General features: G+C 43.7%; 1 protein-coding gene across 1 annotated transcript in view; it reads right to left on the reverse strand.

Moving 5' to 3' along the window:
• The window catches only part of GUCA1B (guanylate cyclase activator 1B), an 82,202-nt gene that overhangs the window by 11,352 nt on the left and 51,089 nt on the right, over positions 1-19,761 (reverse strand). Inside the window, exon 5 of the mRNA XM_053704678.1 lies at positions 14,730-14,844. Coding sequence (XP_053560653.1) covers positions 14,730-14,844 — 115 coding nt within the window. The remainder of the gene's footprint in view (positions 1-14,729; positions 14,845-19,761) is intronic.

Raw genomic sequence — 19,761 nt, forward strand, 5'->3', positions numbered from 1 at the left:
GAGAGGGAGAGAGACAGCAAAAGAGGGGGAGAGAGCGCAAAAGAGAGGGGGAGAGAGGGAGCGCAAAAGAGCTGGGGAGAGAGAGCACGCAAAAGAGAAGGGGAGAGAGCGCAAAAGAGAGGGGTGTGAGCGCAAAAGAGAGGGGGGAGATAGAACAAAAGAGAGGGGGGGGAGAGCACAAAAGAGAGGGGAGGAGAGCGCAAAATAGAGGGGGAGAGAGCACAAAAGAGAGGGGGGAGAGAGCACAAAAGAGAGGGGGGGAGAGCGCAAAAGAGAGGGGGAGAGAGCGCAAAAGAGAGGGAGAGAGAGAGCAAAAGAGAGGGAGAGAGACAGCAAAAGAGAGGGAGAGAGACAGCAAAAGAGGGGGAGAGAGAGCAAAAGAGAGGGTGAGAGAGAGAGCACAAAACAGAGGGAGAGAGAGAGCACAAAACAGAGGGGGAGAGAGAGAGCGCAAAACAGAGGGGGGAGAGAGAGCACAAAAGAGAAAGAGAACGCAAAAGAGAGGGGGTTGAGAGAGCGTAAAAGAGAGGGGGAGAGAGCACAAAAGAGAGGGGGAGAGAGAGCAAAAGAGAGGGAGGATTGAGAGCAAAAGAGAGGGGGGAGAGAGAGCGCAAAAGAGAGGGGGGAGAGAGAGCGCAAAAGAGAGGGGGGAGAGAGAGCGCAAAAGAGAGGGGGGAGAGAGAGCACAAAAGAGAGGGGGAGAGAGAGCGCAAAAGAGGGGGAGAGAGCGTAAAAGAGAGGGGGAGAGAGAGCGCGCAAAAGAGGGGGGAGAGAGCGCAAAAGAGAATGCAAAAGAGAGGGGGGAGAGAGAGAGTGTAAAAGAGAGGGGGAGAGACAGTGCAAAAGAGAGGGGGAGAGAGAGCAAAAAAGAGAGGGGGGAGAGAAAGCAAAAGAGAGGGGGAGAGAGAGCAAAAGAGAGGAGGAGAGAGCACAAAAGAGAGGGAGAGAGGCAGCAAATGAGAGGGAAAGAGACAGCAAATGAGAGGAGAGAGAGAGCAAATGAGAGAGAGCAAATGAGAGGGGGAAGAGAGAGAGTAAAAGAGAGGGAGAGAGACAGCAAAAGAGGGGGAGAGAGAGCAAAAGAGAGGGAGAGAGACAGCAAAAGAGGGGGAGAGAGAGAAAAAGAGAGGGGGAGAGGGAGCACAAAACAGAGGGGGAGAGAGAGAGCGCAAAACAGAGGGGGAGAGAGCTCAAACCAGAGGGGGAGAGAGAGCACGCAAGAGAGGGGGGAGAGAGAGAGCGCAAAAGAGAGAGAGAACGTAAAAGAGAGGGGGTTGAGAGAGCGTAAAAGAGAGGGTGGAGAGAGAGCACAAAAGAGAGGGGGGAGAGCGCAAAAGAGAGGGGGAGAGAGCGCAAAAGAGAGGGAGAGAGAGAGCAAAAGAGAGGGAGAGAGACAGCAAAAGAGAGGGAGAGAGACAGCAAAAGAGGGGGAGAGAGAGCAAAAGAGAGGGTGAGAGAGAGAGCACAAAACAGAGGGAGAGAGAGAGCACAAAACAGAGGGGGAGAGAGAGAGCGCAAAACAGAGGGGGGAGAGAGAGCACAAAAGAGAGGGGGAGAGAGAGCGCAAAAGAGGGGGAGAGAGCGTAAAAGAGAGGGGGAGAGAGAGCGCGCAAAAGAGGGGGGAGAGAGCGCAAAAGAGAATGCAAAAGAGAGGGGGGAGAGAGAGAGTGTAAAAGAGAGGGGGAGAGACAGTGCAAAAGAGAGGGGGAGAGAGAGCAAAAAAGAGAGGGGGGAGAGAAAGCAAAAGAGAGGGGGAGAGAGAGGCAGCAAAAGAGAGGGGGAGAGAGAGAGCAAAAGAGAGGGGGGAGAGAGAGAGCAAAAGAGAGGTAGAGCAAGAGAGAATGCAAAAGAGAGGGGGAGAGAGTGCAAAAGAGAGGGGGAGAGAGCACAAAAGAGAGGGGGAGAGAGCACAAAAGAGAGGGGGGAGAGAGCACAAAAGAGAGGGGGGAGAGAGCACAAAAGAGAGGGGGGAGAGAGCACAAAAGAGAGGGGGAGAGAGCACAAAAGAGAGGGGGAGAGAGCACAAAAGAGATGGGGGAGAGAGCGCAAAAGAGAGGGGGAGAGAGTGCAAAAGAGAGGAGGAAAGAGCACAAAAGAGAGGGAGAGAGGCAGCAAATGAGAGGGAAAGAGACAGCAAATGAGAGGAGAGAGAGAGCAAATGAGAGAGAGCAAATGAGAGGGGGAAGAGAGAGAGTAAAAGAGAGGGAGAGAGACAGCAAAAGAGGGGGAGAGAGAGCAAAAGAGAGGGAGAGAGACAGCAAAAGAGGGGGAGAGAGAGAAAAAGAGAGGGGGAGAGGGAGCACAAAACAGAGGGGGAGAGAGAGAGCGCAAAACAGAGGGGGAGAGAGCTCAAACCAGAGGGGGAGAGAGAGCGCGCAAGAGAGGGGGAGAGAGAGAGCGCAAAAGAGAGAGAGAACGTAAAAGAGAGGGGGTTGAGAGAGCGTAAAAGAGAGGGTGGAGAGAGAGCACAAAAGAGAGGGGGGAGAGCGCAAAAGAGAGGGGGAGAAAGCGCAAAAGAGAGGGAGAGAGAGAGCAAAAGAGAGGGAGAGAGACAGCAAAAGAGAGGGAGAGAGACAGCAAAAGAGGGGGAGAGAGAGCAAAAGAGAGGGTGAGAGAGAGAGCACAAAACAGAGGGAGAGAGAGAGCACAAAACAGAGGGGGAGAGAGAGAGCGCAAAACAGAGGGGGGGAGAGAGAGCACAAAAGAGAGAGAGAACGCAAAAGAGAGGGGGTTGAGAGAGCGTAAAAGAGAGGGGGAGAGAGCACAAAAGAGAGGGGGAGAGAGAGCAAAAGAGAGGGAGGATTGAGAGCAAAAGAGAGGGGGGAGAAAGAGCGCAAAAGAGAGGGGGGAGAGAGAGAGTGCAAAAGAGAGGGGGGAGAGAGAGCGCAAAAGAGAGGGGGGAGAGAGAGCACAAAAGAGAGGGGGGAGAGAGAGCGCAAAAGAGGGGGAGAGAGCGTAAAAGAGAGGGGGAGAGAGAGCGCGCAAAAGAGGGGGGAGAGAGCGCAAAAGAGAATGCAAAATAGAGGGGGAGAGAGAGAGTGTAAAAGAGAGGGGGAGAGAGAGCAAAAAAGAGAGGGGGGAGAGAAAGCAAAAGAGAGGGGGAGAGAGAGGCAGCAAAAGAGAGGGGGAGAGAGAGAGCAAAAGAGAGGGGAGAGAGAGAGAGCAAAAGAGAGGTAGAGCAAGAGAGAATGCAAAAGAGAGGGGGAGAGAGTGCAAAAGAGAGGGGGAGAGAGCACAAAAGAGAGGGGGAGAGAGCACAAAAGAGAGGGGGGAGATAGCACAAAAGAGAGGGGGGAGAGAGCACAAAAGAGAGGGGGGAGAGAGCACAAAAGAGAGGGGGAGAGAGCACAAAAGAGATGGGGGAGAGAGCGCAAAAGAGAGGGGGAGAGAGTGCAAAAGAGAGGAGGAGAGAGCACAAAAGAGAGGGAGAGAGGCAGCAAATGAGAGGGAAAGAGACAGCAAATGAGAGGAGAGAGAGAGCAAATGAGAGAGAGCAAATGAGAGGGGGAAGAGAGAGAGTAAAAGAGAGGGAGAGAGACAGCAAAAGAGGGGGAGAGAGAGCAAAAGAGAGGGAGAGAGACAGCAAAAGAGGGGGAGAGAGAGCAAAAGAGAGGGGGAGAGGGAGCACAAAACAGAGGGGGAGAGAGAGAGCGCAAAACAGAGGGGGAGAAAGCTCAACCCAGAGGGGGAGAGAGAGCGCGCATGAGAGGGGGGAGAGAGAGAGCGCAAAAGAGAGAGAGAACGTAAAAGAGAGGGGGTTGAGAGAGCGTAAAAGAGAGGGTGGAGAGAGAGCACAAAAGAGAGGGGGAGAGAGAGCAAAAGAGAGGGGGGAGAGAGCGCAAAAGAGAGGGGGAGAGAGGGAGCAAAAGAGAGGGGGAGAGAGAGCGCAATAGAGAGGGGGAGAGAGAGCACAAAAGAGAGGGGGAGAGAGAGAGCAACAGAGGGGGAGAGAGCGCAAAAGAGAGGAGGAGAGAGAGCGCGCAAAAGAGGGGGGAGAGAGAGAGCGCAAAAGAGAGAATGCAAAAGAGAGGGGGGAGAGAGAGCATAAAAGAGAGGGGGAGAAAGAGTGCAAAAGAGAGGGGGAGAGAGAGCAAAAGAGAGGGGGGAGAGAAAGCAAAAGAGAGGGGGAAGAGAGAGGGAGCAAAAGAGAGGGGGGAGAGAGAGAGCAAAAGAGAGGTAGAGCGAGAGAGAACGCAAAAGAGAGGGGGAGAGAGAGCAAAAGAGAGGGGGAGAGAGAGAGAGAGCAAGGGGTGGGACCACTGTACTGCAAAAAATGGCCCGTGTAAACGTGCTTTAGGACTAATATATATATATATATATATATATATACATACAAAGAGAGAAGCGCTCTACCAGGAACGAACAACAGCTCAGTGGCTTGTTCTATGGCGATTTACCACCCGGAAGCAGCCTCTTTTAGACCAGTGTGCTTTTCACAGAAGAAAACTTTCCTGAAGTATATCAGTCTGATCCCGCCAAGTAAGGTCAGTCCAGCCCCGAAATACCAGGCAATTCTCCTCTGAACAAGGAACATGACAACCCCAGACGATCGTTTCGGCCTCCTATGGGCCTCGTCAGTGAGGTGCAGCCACATTTCTCTAAGCACACTGGGCAAGGAGTCCACGTCTGGTTTCCCCCATCACCCATAGGGAGACTTCCCCAGGGTCATAATAATTTGCATACAAAGAGAGAAGCGCTCTACCAGGAACGAACAACAGCTCAGTGGCTTGTTCTATGGCGATTTACCACCCGGAAGCAGCCTCTTTTAGACCAGTGTGCTTTTCACAGAAGAAAACTTTCCTGAAGTATATCAGTCTGATCCCGCCAAGTAAGGTCAGTCCAGCCCCGAAATACCAGGCAATTCTCCTCTGAACAAGGAACATGACAACCCCAGACGATCGTTTCGGCCTCCTATGGGCCTCGTCAGTGAGGTGCAGCCACATTTCTCTAAGCACACTGGGCAAGGAGTCCACGTCTGGTTTCCCCCATCACCCATAGGGAGACTTCCCCAGGGTCATAATAATTTGCATACAAAGAGAGAAGCGCTCTACCAGGAACGAACAACAGCTCAGTGGCTTGTTCTATGGCGATTTACCACCCGGAAGCAGCCTCTTTTAGACCAGTGTGCTTTTCACAGAAGAAAACTTTCCTGAAGTATATCAGTCTGATCCCGCCAAGTAAGGTCAGTCCAGCCCCGAAATACCAGGCAATTCTCCTCTGAACAAGGAACATGACAACCCCAGACGATCGTTTCGGCCTCCTATGGGCCTCGTCAGTGAGGTGCAGCCACATTTCTCTAAGCACACTGGGCAAGGAGTCCACGTCTGGTTTCCCCCATCACCCATAGGGAGACTTCCCCAGGGTCATAATAATTTGCATACAAAGAGAGAAGCGCTCTACCAGGAACGAACAACAGCTCAGTGGCTTGTTCTATGGCGATTTACCACCCGGAAGCAGCCTCTTTTAGACCAGTGTGCTTTTCACAGAAGAAAACTTTCCTGAAGTATATCAGTCTGATCCCGCCAAGTAAGGTCAGTCCAGCCCCGAAATACCAGGCAATTCTCCTCTGAACAAGGAACATGACAACCCCAGACGATCGTTTCGGCCTCCTATGGGCCTCGTCAGTGAGGTGCAGCCACATTTCTCTAAGCACACTGGGCAAGGAGTCCACGTCTGGTTTCCCCCATCACCCATAGGGAGACTTCCCCAGGGTCATAATAATTTGCATACAAAGAGAGAAGCGCTCTACCAGGAACGAACAACAGCTCAGTGGCTTGTTCTATGGCGATTTACCACCCGGAAGCAGCCTCTTTTAGACCAGTGTGCTTTTCACAGAAGAAAACTTTCCTGAAGTATATCAGTCTGATCCCGCCAAGTAAGGTCAGTCCAGCCCCGAAATACCAGGCAATTCTCCTCTGAACAAGGAACATGACAACCCCAGACGATCGTTTCGGCCTCCTATGGGCCTCGTCAGTGAGGTGCAGCCACATTTCTCTAAGCACACTGGGCAAGGAGTCCACGTCTGGTTTCCCCCATCACCCATAGGGAGACTTCCCCAGGGTCATAATAATTTGCATACAAAGAGAGAAGCGCTCTACCAGGAACGAACAACAGCTCAGTGGCTTGTTCTATGGCGATTTACCACCCGGAAGCAGCCTCTTTTAGACCAGTGTGCTTTTCACAGAAGAAAACTTTCCTGAAGTATATCAGTCTGATCCCGCCAAGTAAGGTCAGTCCAGCCCCGAAATACCAGGCAATTCTCCTCTGAACAAGGAACATGACAACCCCAGACGATCGTTTCGGCCTCCTATGGGCCTCGTCAGTGAGGTGCAGCCACATTTCTCTAAGCACACTGGGCAAGGAGTCCACGTCTGGTTTCCCCCATCACCCATAGGGAGACTTCCCCAGGGTCATAATAATTTGCATACAAAGAGAGAAGCGCTCTACCAGGAACGAACAACAGCTCAGTGGCTTGTTCTATGGCGATTTACCACCCGGAAGCAGCCTCTTTTAGACCAGTGTGCTTTTCACAGAAGAAAACTTTCCTGAAGTATATCAGTCTGATCCCGCCAAGTAAGGTCAGTCCAGCCCCGAAATACCAGGCAATTCTCCTCTGAACAAGGAACATGACAACCCCAGACGATCGTTTCGGCCTCCTATGGGCCTCGTCAGTGAGGTGCAGCCACATTTCTCTAAGCACACTGGGCAAGGAGTCCACGTCTGGTTTCCCCCATTACCCATAGGGAGACTTCCCCAGGGTCATAATAATTTGCATACAAAGAGAGAAGCGCTCTACCAGGAACGAACAACAGCTCAGTGGCTTGTTCTATGGCGATTTACCACCCGGAAGCAGCCTCTTTTAGACCAGTGTGCTTTTCACAGAAGAAAACTTTCCTGAAGTATATCAGTCTGATCCCGCCAAGTAAGGTCAGTCCAGCCCCGAAATACCAGGCAATTCTCCTCTGAACAAGGAACATGACAACCCCAGACGATCGTTTCGGCCTCCTATGGGCCTCGTCAGTGAGGTGCAGCCACATTTCTCTAAGCACACTGGGCAAGGAGTCCACGTCTGGTTTCCCCCATCACCCATAGGGAGACTTCCCCAGGGTCATAATAATTTGCATACAAAGAGAGAAGCGCTCTACCAGGAACGAACAACAGCTCAGTGGCTTGTTCTATGGCGATTTACCACCCGGAAGCAGCCTCTTTTAGACCAGTGTGCTTTTCACAGAAGAAAACTTTCCTGAAGTATATCAGTCTGATCCCGCCAAGTAAGGTCAGTCCAGCCCCGAAATACCAGGCAATTCTCCTCTGAACAAGGAACATGACAACCCCAGACGATCGTTTCGGCCTCCTATGGGCCTCGTCAGTGAGGTGCAGCCACATTTCTCTAAGCACACTGGGCAAGGAGTCCACGTCTGGTTTCCCCCATCACCCATAGGGAGACTTCCCCAGGGTCATAATAATTTGCATACAAAGAGAGAAGCGCTCTACCAGGAACGAACAACAGCTCAGTGGCTTGTTCTATGGCGATTTACCACCCGGAAGCAGCCTCTTTTAGACCAGTGTGCTTTTCACAGAAGAAAACTTTCCTGAAGTATATCAGTCTGATCCCGCCAAGTAAGGTCAGTCCAGCCCCGAAATACCAGGCAATTCTCCTCTGAACAAGGAACATGTATATAAAATAAAAAATAATATGAGAAAACTTTGTAGACCACAGGGAGCAAGATCAAAATTTCTCTATGTGGTCTCATCATAAAAGCAGGTATATAAAAATAAGATAACAGTAATATCCTCAGGATTACCTGAATTTATAATATCATTCTGACCATTTAATGAAGAGCTATAGAAATTAAATATCAAAAATTAGAACATCAGTTTATTAATTTATAGTATATCAGAGTGTATAAAACTGTGACTACCCTTCTAAAACAATGGTATGAAACACTAGGTCACTTGCTCACATAGAGCAAGGCAACAATATATTGGCTTACAGATATCCTTTTGAATCCTAAATTAAATGAAATAGGCACAGAAATTCATAGTAAAACAAACTTAAGGAAAGTAATAGTAGAAAGTCCTTTTTAATAGAATCATGTAGTAAAGGCACTGGTATACTTGCTCCCTCCTTAACACCAATACCTTCTATTGAAATAAAAGCCTCAGAGGTGAACTCTGTAAATCCTCTCCCCACTGCCACATAAATTTATTTTTACCTTTTGACAGGCAAGTGAAGTGTGCTCCGTGTAGTGAAAAATGGAAAGGGAGGGAGATGACACGCAGAACTGATAGTACTGCTGTCAGCTTAGATTTACTGCTCCTTTCCTTCAATGTTTTTAGCTAGCCATGATGACTGTAAACAGCAGCTGAACTGCATTCCAAACTATTAGCTGCTGACAGACAGATTTACAGTGGGACAGTGATGAACCGTTACTGACAGCGGCCTCCAGGAACCCCTCACAATCCCGCTCCACCCACCAGCTTCCTGCAGCAGAACAGATTGTTGTAACAGCCCTCTGCACGCTGTAGCTGCTGGCTGCATGGCAATTATGTACGTACAGTCACTGCAGTGCACACACACACACTATGGTAGTTTGTCTCAGTGCACTACCGCATGTGTATATATACTGCACACATTATTTGATGATCATAATGATTGGTTCAGGGGCAGGGGGGCCAGGTAAGGTGTGCGTGTGTGTGTGGTTCTGAGTGTCTGTTTAAAAAGCAGGGCGGCCGCTCCTCTCCCTTACCTGCTCTGACTGCTGCTCTCCACACTATACAGCTGGCGGCCCGGCCCACCCCTGGCCTGACGACTAGGGATGAGCGAATGTTTCGCAACATTCGAAAAATTAAACGAATTTTAACACATTTGTTCGTTCAAATCAAATTTCGAATGTTTACATAACATTCTAACATTCGATTTTCGAATGTTCGGTTTCGAATTTTACGATTACATTCGAAAATATTAGTTTTGAAAAATTCGAATTTATATTTGTAATAGTATTTCTAATACTTTCTTCAAATCTAATATTCGAATTATGCAATATTCTATATAGAAACATTCAAAATGATATATTTGTATCAATTATGTATCAATTTACTAGATTCCTGCCCTACCACATGAACTATTGAACTTCTGACTAGTATTTGTTAAATAGAATGTTAAATTCGAAATTTTGAATGTGGACATTCAATATAATTATAAACATTCGAATTTGAAAGTGACATTTGAAAACTGTAAATAGCATTCGATTATAGAATTTTTAAGAATATTCGTTCTTATCAACATTCGGATTTATAATTCGAATTTCGGTAATAACATTCGTTCTAACATTCGAATTCAGAAATGTACACATTCGCCCATCCCTACTGACGATCCAGCCCACCCCTGGCCTGACGACCCAGACCACCGGGATTTTTCCCAGTATCCCAGTGGCCCAATCCGGCCCTGCAATTAACCTAATTAAACTATTAACCCCTAATCCGCCACTAACCCACATCGCAATTAACCTAATAAATCTATTAACCTCTAAACCGCCAAACTCCCACAACCTAATTAAATTACTAAGCCCCCTTACCTTTCACCCCCTAAATTAATCCCAATTACCTAAATTAAAAAAAATCTAAGTTACATTTAAAATAAAAAAACCTAACATTACTTTAAAAATAAAAAAACTAACGCCTAGATTTAGAGTTTTGCGGCCAAAGGGGTGCGTTAGCTACGCATGCTTTTTTCTGGCCGCACCTTTTCACAGAAGGGCTGCGTTAGGCTCCAAAAAAGGAGCGTAGAGCATATTTACCGCAACTGCAACTCTCAATACCAGCGGTGCTTACGGACGCGGCCAGCTTCAAAAACGTGCTCGTGCACGATTCCCCCATAGGAAACAATGGGGCTGTTTGAGCTGAAAAAAAAACTAACACCTGCAAAAAAGCAGCGTTCAGCTCCTAACGCGGCCCCATTGTTTCCTATGGGGAAACACTTCCTACGTCTGCACCTAACACCCTAACATGTACCCCGAGTCTAAACCCCCCTAACCTTACACTTATTAACCCCTAATCTGCCGACCCCGCTATCGCTGACCCCTGCATATTATTTTTAACCCCTAATCTGCCGCTCCGTACACCGCCGCCACCTACATTATCCCTATGTACCCCTAATCTGCTGCCCCTAACACCGCCGACCCCTATATTATATTTATTAACCCCTAATTTGCCCCCCACAACGTCGCCACCAGCTACCTACAATAATTAACCCCTAATCTGCCGACCGCATCTCACCGCTAACCCTATAAGAAATAGTATTAACCCCTAATCTGCCCTCCCTAACATCGCCGACACCTAACTTCAATTATTAACCCCTAATCTGCCGACCGGATCTCGCCGCTACTATAATAAATGGATTAACCCCTAAAGCTAAGTCTAACCCTAACACTAACACCCCCCTAAGTTAAATATAATTTAAATCTAACGAAATAAATTAACTCTTATTAAATAAATTATTCCTATTTAAAGATAAATACTTACCTGTAAAATAAACCCTAATATAGCTACAATATAACGAATAATTATATTGTAGCTATTTTAGGATTAATATTTATTTTACAGGCAACTTTGTATTTATTTTAACCAGGTACAATAGCTATTAAATAGTTAAGAACTATTTAATAGCTAAAATAGTTAAAATAATTACAAAATTACCTGTAAAATAAATCCTAACCTAAGTTACAATTAAACCTAACACTACACTATCAATAAATTAATTAAATAAAATACCTACAATTACCTACAATTAAATAAACTAACTAAAGTACAAAAAATAAAAATATTACAACAATTTTAAACTAATTACACCTACTCTAAGCCCCCTAATAAAATAACAAAGACCCCCAAAATAAAAAAATGCCCTACCCTATTCTAAATTAAAAAAGTTCAAAGCTCTTTTACCTTACCAGCCCTGAAAAGGGCCATTTGCGGGGCATGCCCCAAATAATTCAGCTCTTTTGCCTGTAAAAAAAACATACAATACCCCCCCCCAACATTACAACCCACCACCCACATACCCCTAATCTAACCCAAACCCCCCTTAAATAAACCTAACACTAAGCCCCTGAAGATCTTCCTACCTTATCTTCACCATACCAGGTTCACCGATCCATCCTCCGAAGTCTTCATCCAAGCCCAAGCGGGGGCTGGCGATCCATAATCCGGCTGAAGTCTTCTATCAAGTGGCGGCTGAAGAGGTCCAGAAGAGGCTCCAAAGTCTTCATCCTATCCGGGAAGAAGAGGAGATCTGGACCGGCAACCATCTTGACCCAAGCGGCATCTTCTATCTTCATCCGATGACGAACGGCTCCATCTTGAAGACCTCCAACGCGGATTCATCCTCTTCTTCCGACGTCCAAATGAAGAATGAAGGTTCCTTTAAGGGACGTCATCCAAGATGGCGTCCCTCGAATTCTGATTGGCTGATAGGGTTCTATCAGCCAATCGGAATTAAGGTAGGAAAATTCTGATTGGCTGATGGAATCAGCCAATCAGATTCAAGTTCAATCCGATTGGCTGATTGGATCAGCCAATCAGATTGAGCTTGCATTCTATTGGCTGTTCCGATCATCTTGCGGCGGCGTGCGGACGGCAGATTAGGGGTTAAAAAATTTAATAGAGTGGCGGCGATGTGGGGGGACCTCGGTTTAGGGGTACATAGGTAGTTTATGGGTGTTAGTGTACTTTAGAGTACAGTAGTTAAGAGCTTTATAAACCGGCGTTAGCCCACTGACTTTTTTTTTGCGGCCGGAGTTTTGTCGTTAGATTTCTAACGCTCACTTCAGCCAAGACTCTAAATACCGGCGTTAGGAAGATCCCATTGAAAAGATAGGATACGCAAATGACGTAGGGGGATCTGCGGTATGGAAAAGTCGCGGCTTGAAAGTGAGCGTTAGACCCTTTCCTGACTGACTCCAGGGCGGTAAAAACCAGCATTAGGAGCCTCTAACGCTGGTTTTGATGGCTACCGCCCAACTCTAAATCTAGGCCTAAGTTTAAATTAATCTAAAATTACAAAAAATAAAAAAGTCTAACATTACATAAAATAAACCAAATTAACAAAAATAAAAATATTAAACCTAAACCCTATGAAAATAAAAAAGCCCCCCCAAATTAAAAACACCCCCTAAACTAAACTACCAATAGACCGTAAAAGGGCCTTTTATAGGGTATTGCCCTAAGTTAAAAAGCTCTTTTACCTTAAAAAATACTAAGTCCCCCCTCTAACAGTAAAACCCCCCACACACCAAACCCCCCAAAATAAAAAAAACTAGCACTAAATAATGCTAAACTACCCATTGCCCCTAAAGGGGCATTTGTTTGGGCATTGCCCTTAAAATGGCATTCAGCTCTTTTACTGCCATTGAAATCCTAACTCTAAGACCCAAATAGGTACTCACCATTCCTGAAGTCCGGCGGAGAAGGTCCTCTTCCAGGCGGCGGTGAAGTCTTCTTGCAGCCGGCAACATCTTCCATCTTCATCCATCTTCATCCCGGACAAAGCCGGCGCAGAGCGGAGATGACCACGGAACTGAAGACCTTGGACCGCGGAGCCATGGAGCGTGGAGTATCCTCTTCGTACGATCACCGCCACACTCTGAGGATTGAATGCAAAGTACGTGTTTAAATATGGCTTCACTTGGATTCCTATTGGCTGATTTGAATCTTCAAATTCAAATCAGTCAATAGGGTGAGAGCTACTGAAATCCTATTGGCTGATTTGAACATTAGGGGTTAATACATTTATTAGTTAGATTACGATGTGGGTGAATGGAGGGTTAGGGGTTAATAGTTTTATTAGGTAGATTGCGATGTGGGGGTTGGCGGATTAGGGGTTATTAGTTATTGCGGTGGGGGTTGGCGGTTGACAGGTAGATATTGCGCATGTGTTAGGTGTTTGTTAATATTTTCAGGCAGTTACGGGAGTTACGGTTCCTATGTGTGGCGAGGTGAAAATTGAGTAAAATTGCTCCATTTTCACAGCGTAAATCCTTGCGCTGAATATGTGATACCGATTTAGCTTATGGGAGTAACATTTGCGGGCGACAAGTGAAATATACGTGCCGCATTTACATGCGGCGCCATATATGTGATAGCAATACCCGACTAAATGCGACGCCACATATGTAATCTCGCCCAATTTAATTACTTATACAATAATGAAAAATGTAAGAGACAAGCTTAATTTGAGACTTGGCATACATGTAAATCTAGACTCTAGGGGGTAGATTTATCATACAGCGGATGCTGCAATATACCCCCCCCCCCCCATAGTTTCAGGTTCCTCTGAAACTGAAGTAAAGAAGCAGCTGTCTTAAGACCGCTGCTCCTTAACTCGTCCGCCACCTCTGAGATAGAGGACAGCAATCATCCCAATCAGACACGATCGGAATGATTGACACCCCCTGCTAGCGGCCGATTGGCCGCAAATGTGCAGGGGGCAGTATTGCACAAGCATTTCACGAGAAATGCTAGTGCAATGACAAATGCAGACAGCGTATGCTGTCGCATTTATCCATGTGCGGTGGACATGATTTGCGGTGGATCATGTCTGTCCGCACAATGATAAATCGGCCCCTAGGATACATGAGTCTGCCCATGGGCAGCTTTAATTTGAAGTTTTTCAGATTTGCCAGGCGCTGACACCTGGCCTGTTACTTTAATCTGTTATTACGATTTGCAATAGCTTTCTCTAACTGTACCTTGTGCATTTATTTCCACTGTTTTGTACAACCAAAATTTTACCAAAAGCTTGCTTATAAAAAATAAAATAATTTCTTGCTATAACTTTTAATATGGAGATTCTGATATACTTTTAAAAACGTAGAATATTTTCTAATTATTATTCTAATACATTTTGTGAAGATACATTTATCTTGCATAAAATATGCTGTTCCACTTCAGCTTTATTCACCAAAATCTGAGAGGTCAGTTATTGTTATAAATGGTGTGAAATACAAACATTTTAGTAAACAGATAGATTAAAGTTCTAAACGTGATTAAAGTGAAGGTTAAGTTACCATTATCACAATCCAGGATATCATAAATCAACTAAATAAATTAGGACTTTCATTCATTAATTGTCATCAATCGATGTAATAAGAAAGTTATATACAATATTTATAAATTTTCGAGCGTACACTAATGCAACCCGTTTTTTTTGTTTTTGTTTTCCTGCTGATCAAGTTTCTGTATCAGCCAACTGAAATTCTGGCCGTTAGGCGGCTGTCAGTACACGTCACCCGCCTACTTTAGGAATCCCCATAAGAACCAGAATCACGCTTGCGCATAATACATTAAAATCGGCAATTGGTGCATGCACTAGTTCACAAAACCTTGTGAACTCGCTCTGAGCTGACGTCGAAAGCGGGTGGGACCGCTCTATACGTCAACATACAAGAAAACAGGCATTTAATCTCTGGGAGGGAGATATCAATATAGATATCTTCAACATTAAAAATAAAATTTGAAAAAAAAAGTTAGCGATTGCGTTAGGGTAAGCATAACAAATGCATTCATATGTTGCAAACTATAAAACTTTACCTTCACTTTAATTGTGCACCAAATTTACCAAAATAAAATGAAATACACAGATCAGATGGAAATATAGTTATGTTTCTAATTGGTAGGTCGTGCATGATAACACTTACAGGTTAAAATAAATATTTAATAATTTGACTACTTACCATCTCCATTCTCATCCACCAGTTGAAATATTCTGTCTACTACTTCCTCTGGGGATAGTAAGGGAGATCGATCATCCTGACCTTGACGACACACTTTCTTAAGATTGTAAATGGACTGTAACAAAAGTTAAATTTGTTTAGCATCAGTAATAAAGTCAAATTTATTTAAAGGAACATGAAACCCAAACATTTTTTTTCATGATTCAGATAGAGCATGTGATATTAAAACAACTTTTCAATTTACTTCTATTATCTAATTTGTTATATTTTTGTGGTATCCATTGTTGAAAAGGATACCTAGATATACGCAGGAGCTGCTGATTGGTGGCTGCCTCATGCTATTGGCCGACCCAATGCATTCAGCTAGGTCCCAGTAGTGCATTGCTGCTTCTTCAAGAAAGATAACCAAGAGACTGAAGCAAATTAGATAATAAAAATAAATTGGAAAGTTGTTTAAAATTGTATTCTCTATCTGAATCATGAAAGATTTTTTTGGAGTTTCATGTCTCTTTAAGAAAAAGGTCACAAAAATATCCACACTCCGTATAGGAAATGTTTGAACAATTTTTTTTTTTTTTTTTTACATGAACCCCTTAAAACATATTTAGGAAGTTAAGATGTTGACATTTTGGCCTCTAGTTATCAAGCCGTCAACCACAAATACGCTGGAATTCCGCAGCGTATTTGTGGCAAGGCTGATTCACCTAAGTTATCAAGCCCTACACACCGGCAAAAGTAGAATTTTGTGACGTAAGCTACGATCCGCCGGACTCAGTCTGACACAGATCGATTCTTACGTCACTCCAGATGTTCCGAATGCAAGTTCGACACAATCTGACTACTTTTGCTAGTTATCAAATGACTAGCAGGTACGCTCGGCACTTTTCCGGCCCAGCATACCTGGTTTTCAATCCGCCGCCCTGGAGGTGGCGGGTCTTATAGGAATCAATGGGAGTCTGACCATAGCGAAAGCTCATGTTCGCTGCTGCCCGACATCCCATTGATTCCTATGGGAAACGTCTGCACCTAACACCGTAACATGTACCCCGAGTCTAAACACCCCTAATCTGCCCCCCCTACACCGCCACAACTAAAAAAAGTTATTACCCCCTAAACCGCGCTCCCAGACCCCGCCGCAACTATAATAAATATGTTAACCCCTAAACCACCGCTCCCGGACCCCGCCGCCAACTATATTAAACTTATTAACCCCTAATCTGCCCCCCCTACACCGTCGCGACCTATAATAAATGTATTAACCCCTATCCTGCCCCCCCTATACCGCCGTGATCTATATTAAACTAATTAACCCCTAAATCTAAGTCTAACACTAACCCTAACACCCCCCCTAACTTAAATATTATTTTAATAAATCTAAATAAAAATTACTCTTATTAACTAAATTAATCCTATTTAAAACTAAATACTTACCTATAAAATAAACCCTAATATAGCTACAATATAACTAATAATTATATTGTAGCTATTTTAGGATTTATTTATATTTTACAGGCAAATTTAAATTTATTTTAACTAGGTACAATAGCTATTAAATAGTTATTAACTATTTAATAGCTACCTAGATAAAATAAAGACAAATTTACCTGTAAAATAAAAACTAACCTAAGTTACAATTACACCTAACACTACACTATCATTAAATAAATTATTCCTATTTAAAACTAAATACTTACCTGTAAAATAAACCCTAAGATAGCTACAATGTAATTAATAATTACATTGTAGCTATTTTTTGATTTATATTTATTTTACAGGTAACTTTGTATTTATTTTAACTAGGTATAATAGTTATTAAATAGTTATTAACTATTTAATAACTACCTAGCTAAAAGAAATACAAAATTACCTGTAAAATAAATCCTAACCTAAGTTACAATTAAACCTAACACTACACTATCATTAAATTAATTAAATAAATTACTAGCCAATACCTACAATTAAATACAATTAAATAAACTAAACTAAATTACAAAAACAAACACTAAATTACAGAAAATAAAAAAATATTACAAGAATGTTAAACTAATTACACCTAATCTAAGCCCCCTAAGAAAATAAAAAAAAACCAAAATAATAAAAGTCCCTACCCTATTCTACATTACAAAGTAATCAGCTCTTTTACCAGCCCTTAAAAGGGTTTTTTGCGGGGCAACCCCCCCCAACATTAAAACCCACTACCCACATACCCCTACTCTAACCCACCCAAACCCCCCTTAAATAAACCTAACACTACCCCCCTGAAGATCTCCCTACCTTGAGTCGTGTTCACCCAGCCGGGCCGAAGTCATCATCCAAGGGGCGCTGAAGATGTCTTCCATCCGATAGAAGTCATCATCCAAGGGGCGCTGAAGAAGTCTTCCATCTGATAGAAGTCATCATCCAAGGGGCGCTGAAGAGGTCTTCCATCCGATAGAAGTCTTCTTCCAGGCGGTGTCTTCAATCTTCATCCATCCGAGCAGAGCGGAGCCATCTTCAAATGAGCCGACGCGGAGCCATCCTCTTCAACCGACGACTACCCGATGAATGAATATTCCTTTAAGTGACGTTATCCAAGATGGCGTCCCTCGAATTCCGATTGGCTGATAGGATTCTATCAGCCAATCGGAATTAAGGTAGGAAAAATCTGATTGAGCTTGCATTCTATTGGCTGATCGGAACAGCCAATAGAATGCAAGCTCAATCTGATTGGCTGATTGGATCAGCCAATCGGATTGAACTTGAATCTGATTGGCCGATTGAATCAGCCAATCAGATTTTTCCTACCTTAATTCCGATTGGCTGATAGAATCCTATCAGCCAATCGGAATTCGAGGGACGCCATCTTGGATGACGTCACTTAAAGGAATATTCATTCGTCGGGTAGTCGTCGGTTGAAGAGGATGGCTCCGTGTCGGCTCGTTTGAAGATGGCTCTTGGATGATGACTTCTATCGGATGGAAGACTTCTTCAGCGCCCCTTGGATGATGACTTTGGCCCGGCTGGGTGAACATGACTCAAGGTAGGGAGATCTTCAGGGGGGTAGTGTTAGGTTTATTTAAGGGGGGTTTGGGTGGGTTAGAGTAGGGGTATGTGGGTGGTGGGTTTTAATGTTGGGGGGGGTTGTATTTTTTTTTACAGGCAAAAGAGCTGATTACTTTGGGGCATGCCCCGCAAAAAGCCATTTTAAGGGCTGGTAAAAGAGCTGATTACTTTGTAATGTAGAATAGGGTATGGACTTTTATTATTTTGTTTTTTTTTATTTTATTAGGGGAGCTTAGATTAGGTGTAATTAGTTTAACATTCTTGTAATATTTTTTTATTTTCTGTAATTTAGTGTTTGCTTGTTTTTGTAATTTAGTTTAGTTTATTTAATTTTATTTAATTGTAGGTATTGGCTAGTAATTTATTTAATTAATTTAATGATAGTGTAGTGTTAGGTTTAATTGTAACTTAGGTTAGGATTTATTTTACAGGTAATTTTGTATTTCTTTTAGCTAGGTAGTTATTAAATAGTTAATAACTATTTAATAACTATTGTACCTAGTTAAAATAAATACAAAGTTACCTGTAAAATAAATATAAATCAAAAAATAGCTACAATGTAATTATTAATTACATTGTAGCTATCTTAGGGTTTATTTTACAGGTAAGTATTTAGTTTTAAATAGGAATAATTTATTTAATGATAGTGTAGTGTTAGGTGTAACTGTAACTTAGGTTAGTTTTTATTTTACAGGTAAATGTGTCTTTATTTTATCTAGGTAGCTATTAAATAGTTAATAACTATTTAATAGCTATTGTACCTAGTTAAAATAAATTTAAATTTGCCTGTAAAATATAAATAAATCCTAAAATAGCTACAATATAATTATTAGTTATATTGTAGCTATATTAGGGTTTATTTTATAGGTAAGTATTTAGTTTTAAATAGGATTAATTTAGTTAAAGGGACACTGAACCCAAAAATGTTCTTTCGTGATTCAGATAGAGCATGCAATTTTAAGCAACTTTCTAATTTACTCCTATTATCAATGTTTCTTCGTTCTCTTGCTATCTTTATATAAAAAAGAAGGCATCTATGCTTTTTTCTTGATTCAGAACTCTGGACAGCAGTTTTTGATTGGTGGATGAATTTATCCACCAATCAGCAAGGACAACCTAGGTTGTTCACCAAAAATTGGCCGGCATCTAAACTTACATTCTTGCATTTCAAATAAAGATACCAAGAGAATAAAAAACATTTGATAATAGGAGTAAATTAGAAAGTTGCTTAAAATTTCATGCTCTATCTCAAACACAAAAGAAAAAATTGGGTTCAGTGTCCCTTTAATAAGAGTAATTTTTATTTAGATTTATTAAAATAATATTTAAGTTAGGGGGGTGTTAGGGTTAGTGTTAGACTTAGGTTTAGGGGTTAATTAGTTTGGTATAGGGGGGGCAGGATAGGGGTTAATAAATTTATTATAGGGGCGACGGAGTAGGGGGGGACAGGTTAGGGGTTAATAAGTTTAATATAGGTGGCGGCGGGGTCCGGGAGCGGCGGTTTAGGGGTTAAACAATTTATTTAGTTGCGGCGGGGTACGGGATCGGCAGGATAGGGGTTAATAAATTTATTATAGGTGGCGACGGTGTAGGGGGGGCAGATTAGGGGTTAATAAGTTTAATATAGGTGGCGGCGGGGTCCGGGAGAGGCGGTTTAGGGGTTAAACAATTTATTTAGTTGCGGCGGGGTACGGGATCGGCAGGATAGGGTTTAATAAATTTATTATAGGTGGCGGCAGTATAGGGGGGGCAGGATAGGGGTTAATAGGTATTATGTAGGTGGCGGAGGGGTCTGGGAGAGGTGGTTTAGGGGTTAATACATTTATTATATTGCGGCGGGGTCCGGGAGCGGCGGTTTAGGGGTTAATATATTTTTTTATAGTTGCGGCGGGGTCTAGGAGAGGCGGTTTAGGGGTTAATAACTTTATTTAGTTGCGGGGGCGGCGGTATAGGGGGTAGAACAGTATAGTATAGTGCGGGTGCTTAGTGA

The sequence above is a fragment of the Bombina bombina genome, chromosome 3 (genome assembly GCF_027579735.1).
Source record: "Bombina bombina isolate aBomBom1 chromosome 3, aBomBom1.pri, whole genome shotgun sequence".
Classification (NCBI taxonomy): domain Eukaryota; kingdom Metazoa; phylum Chordata; class Amphibia; order Anura; family Bombinatoridae; genus Bombina; species Bombina bombina.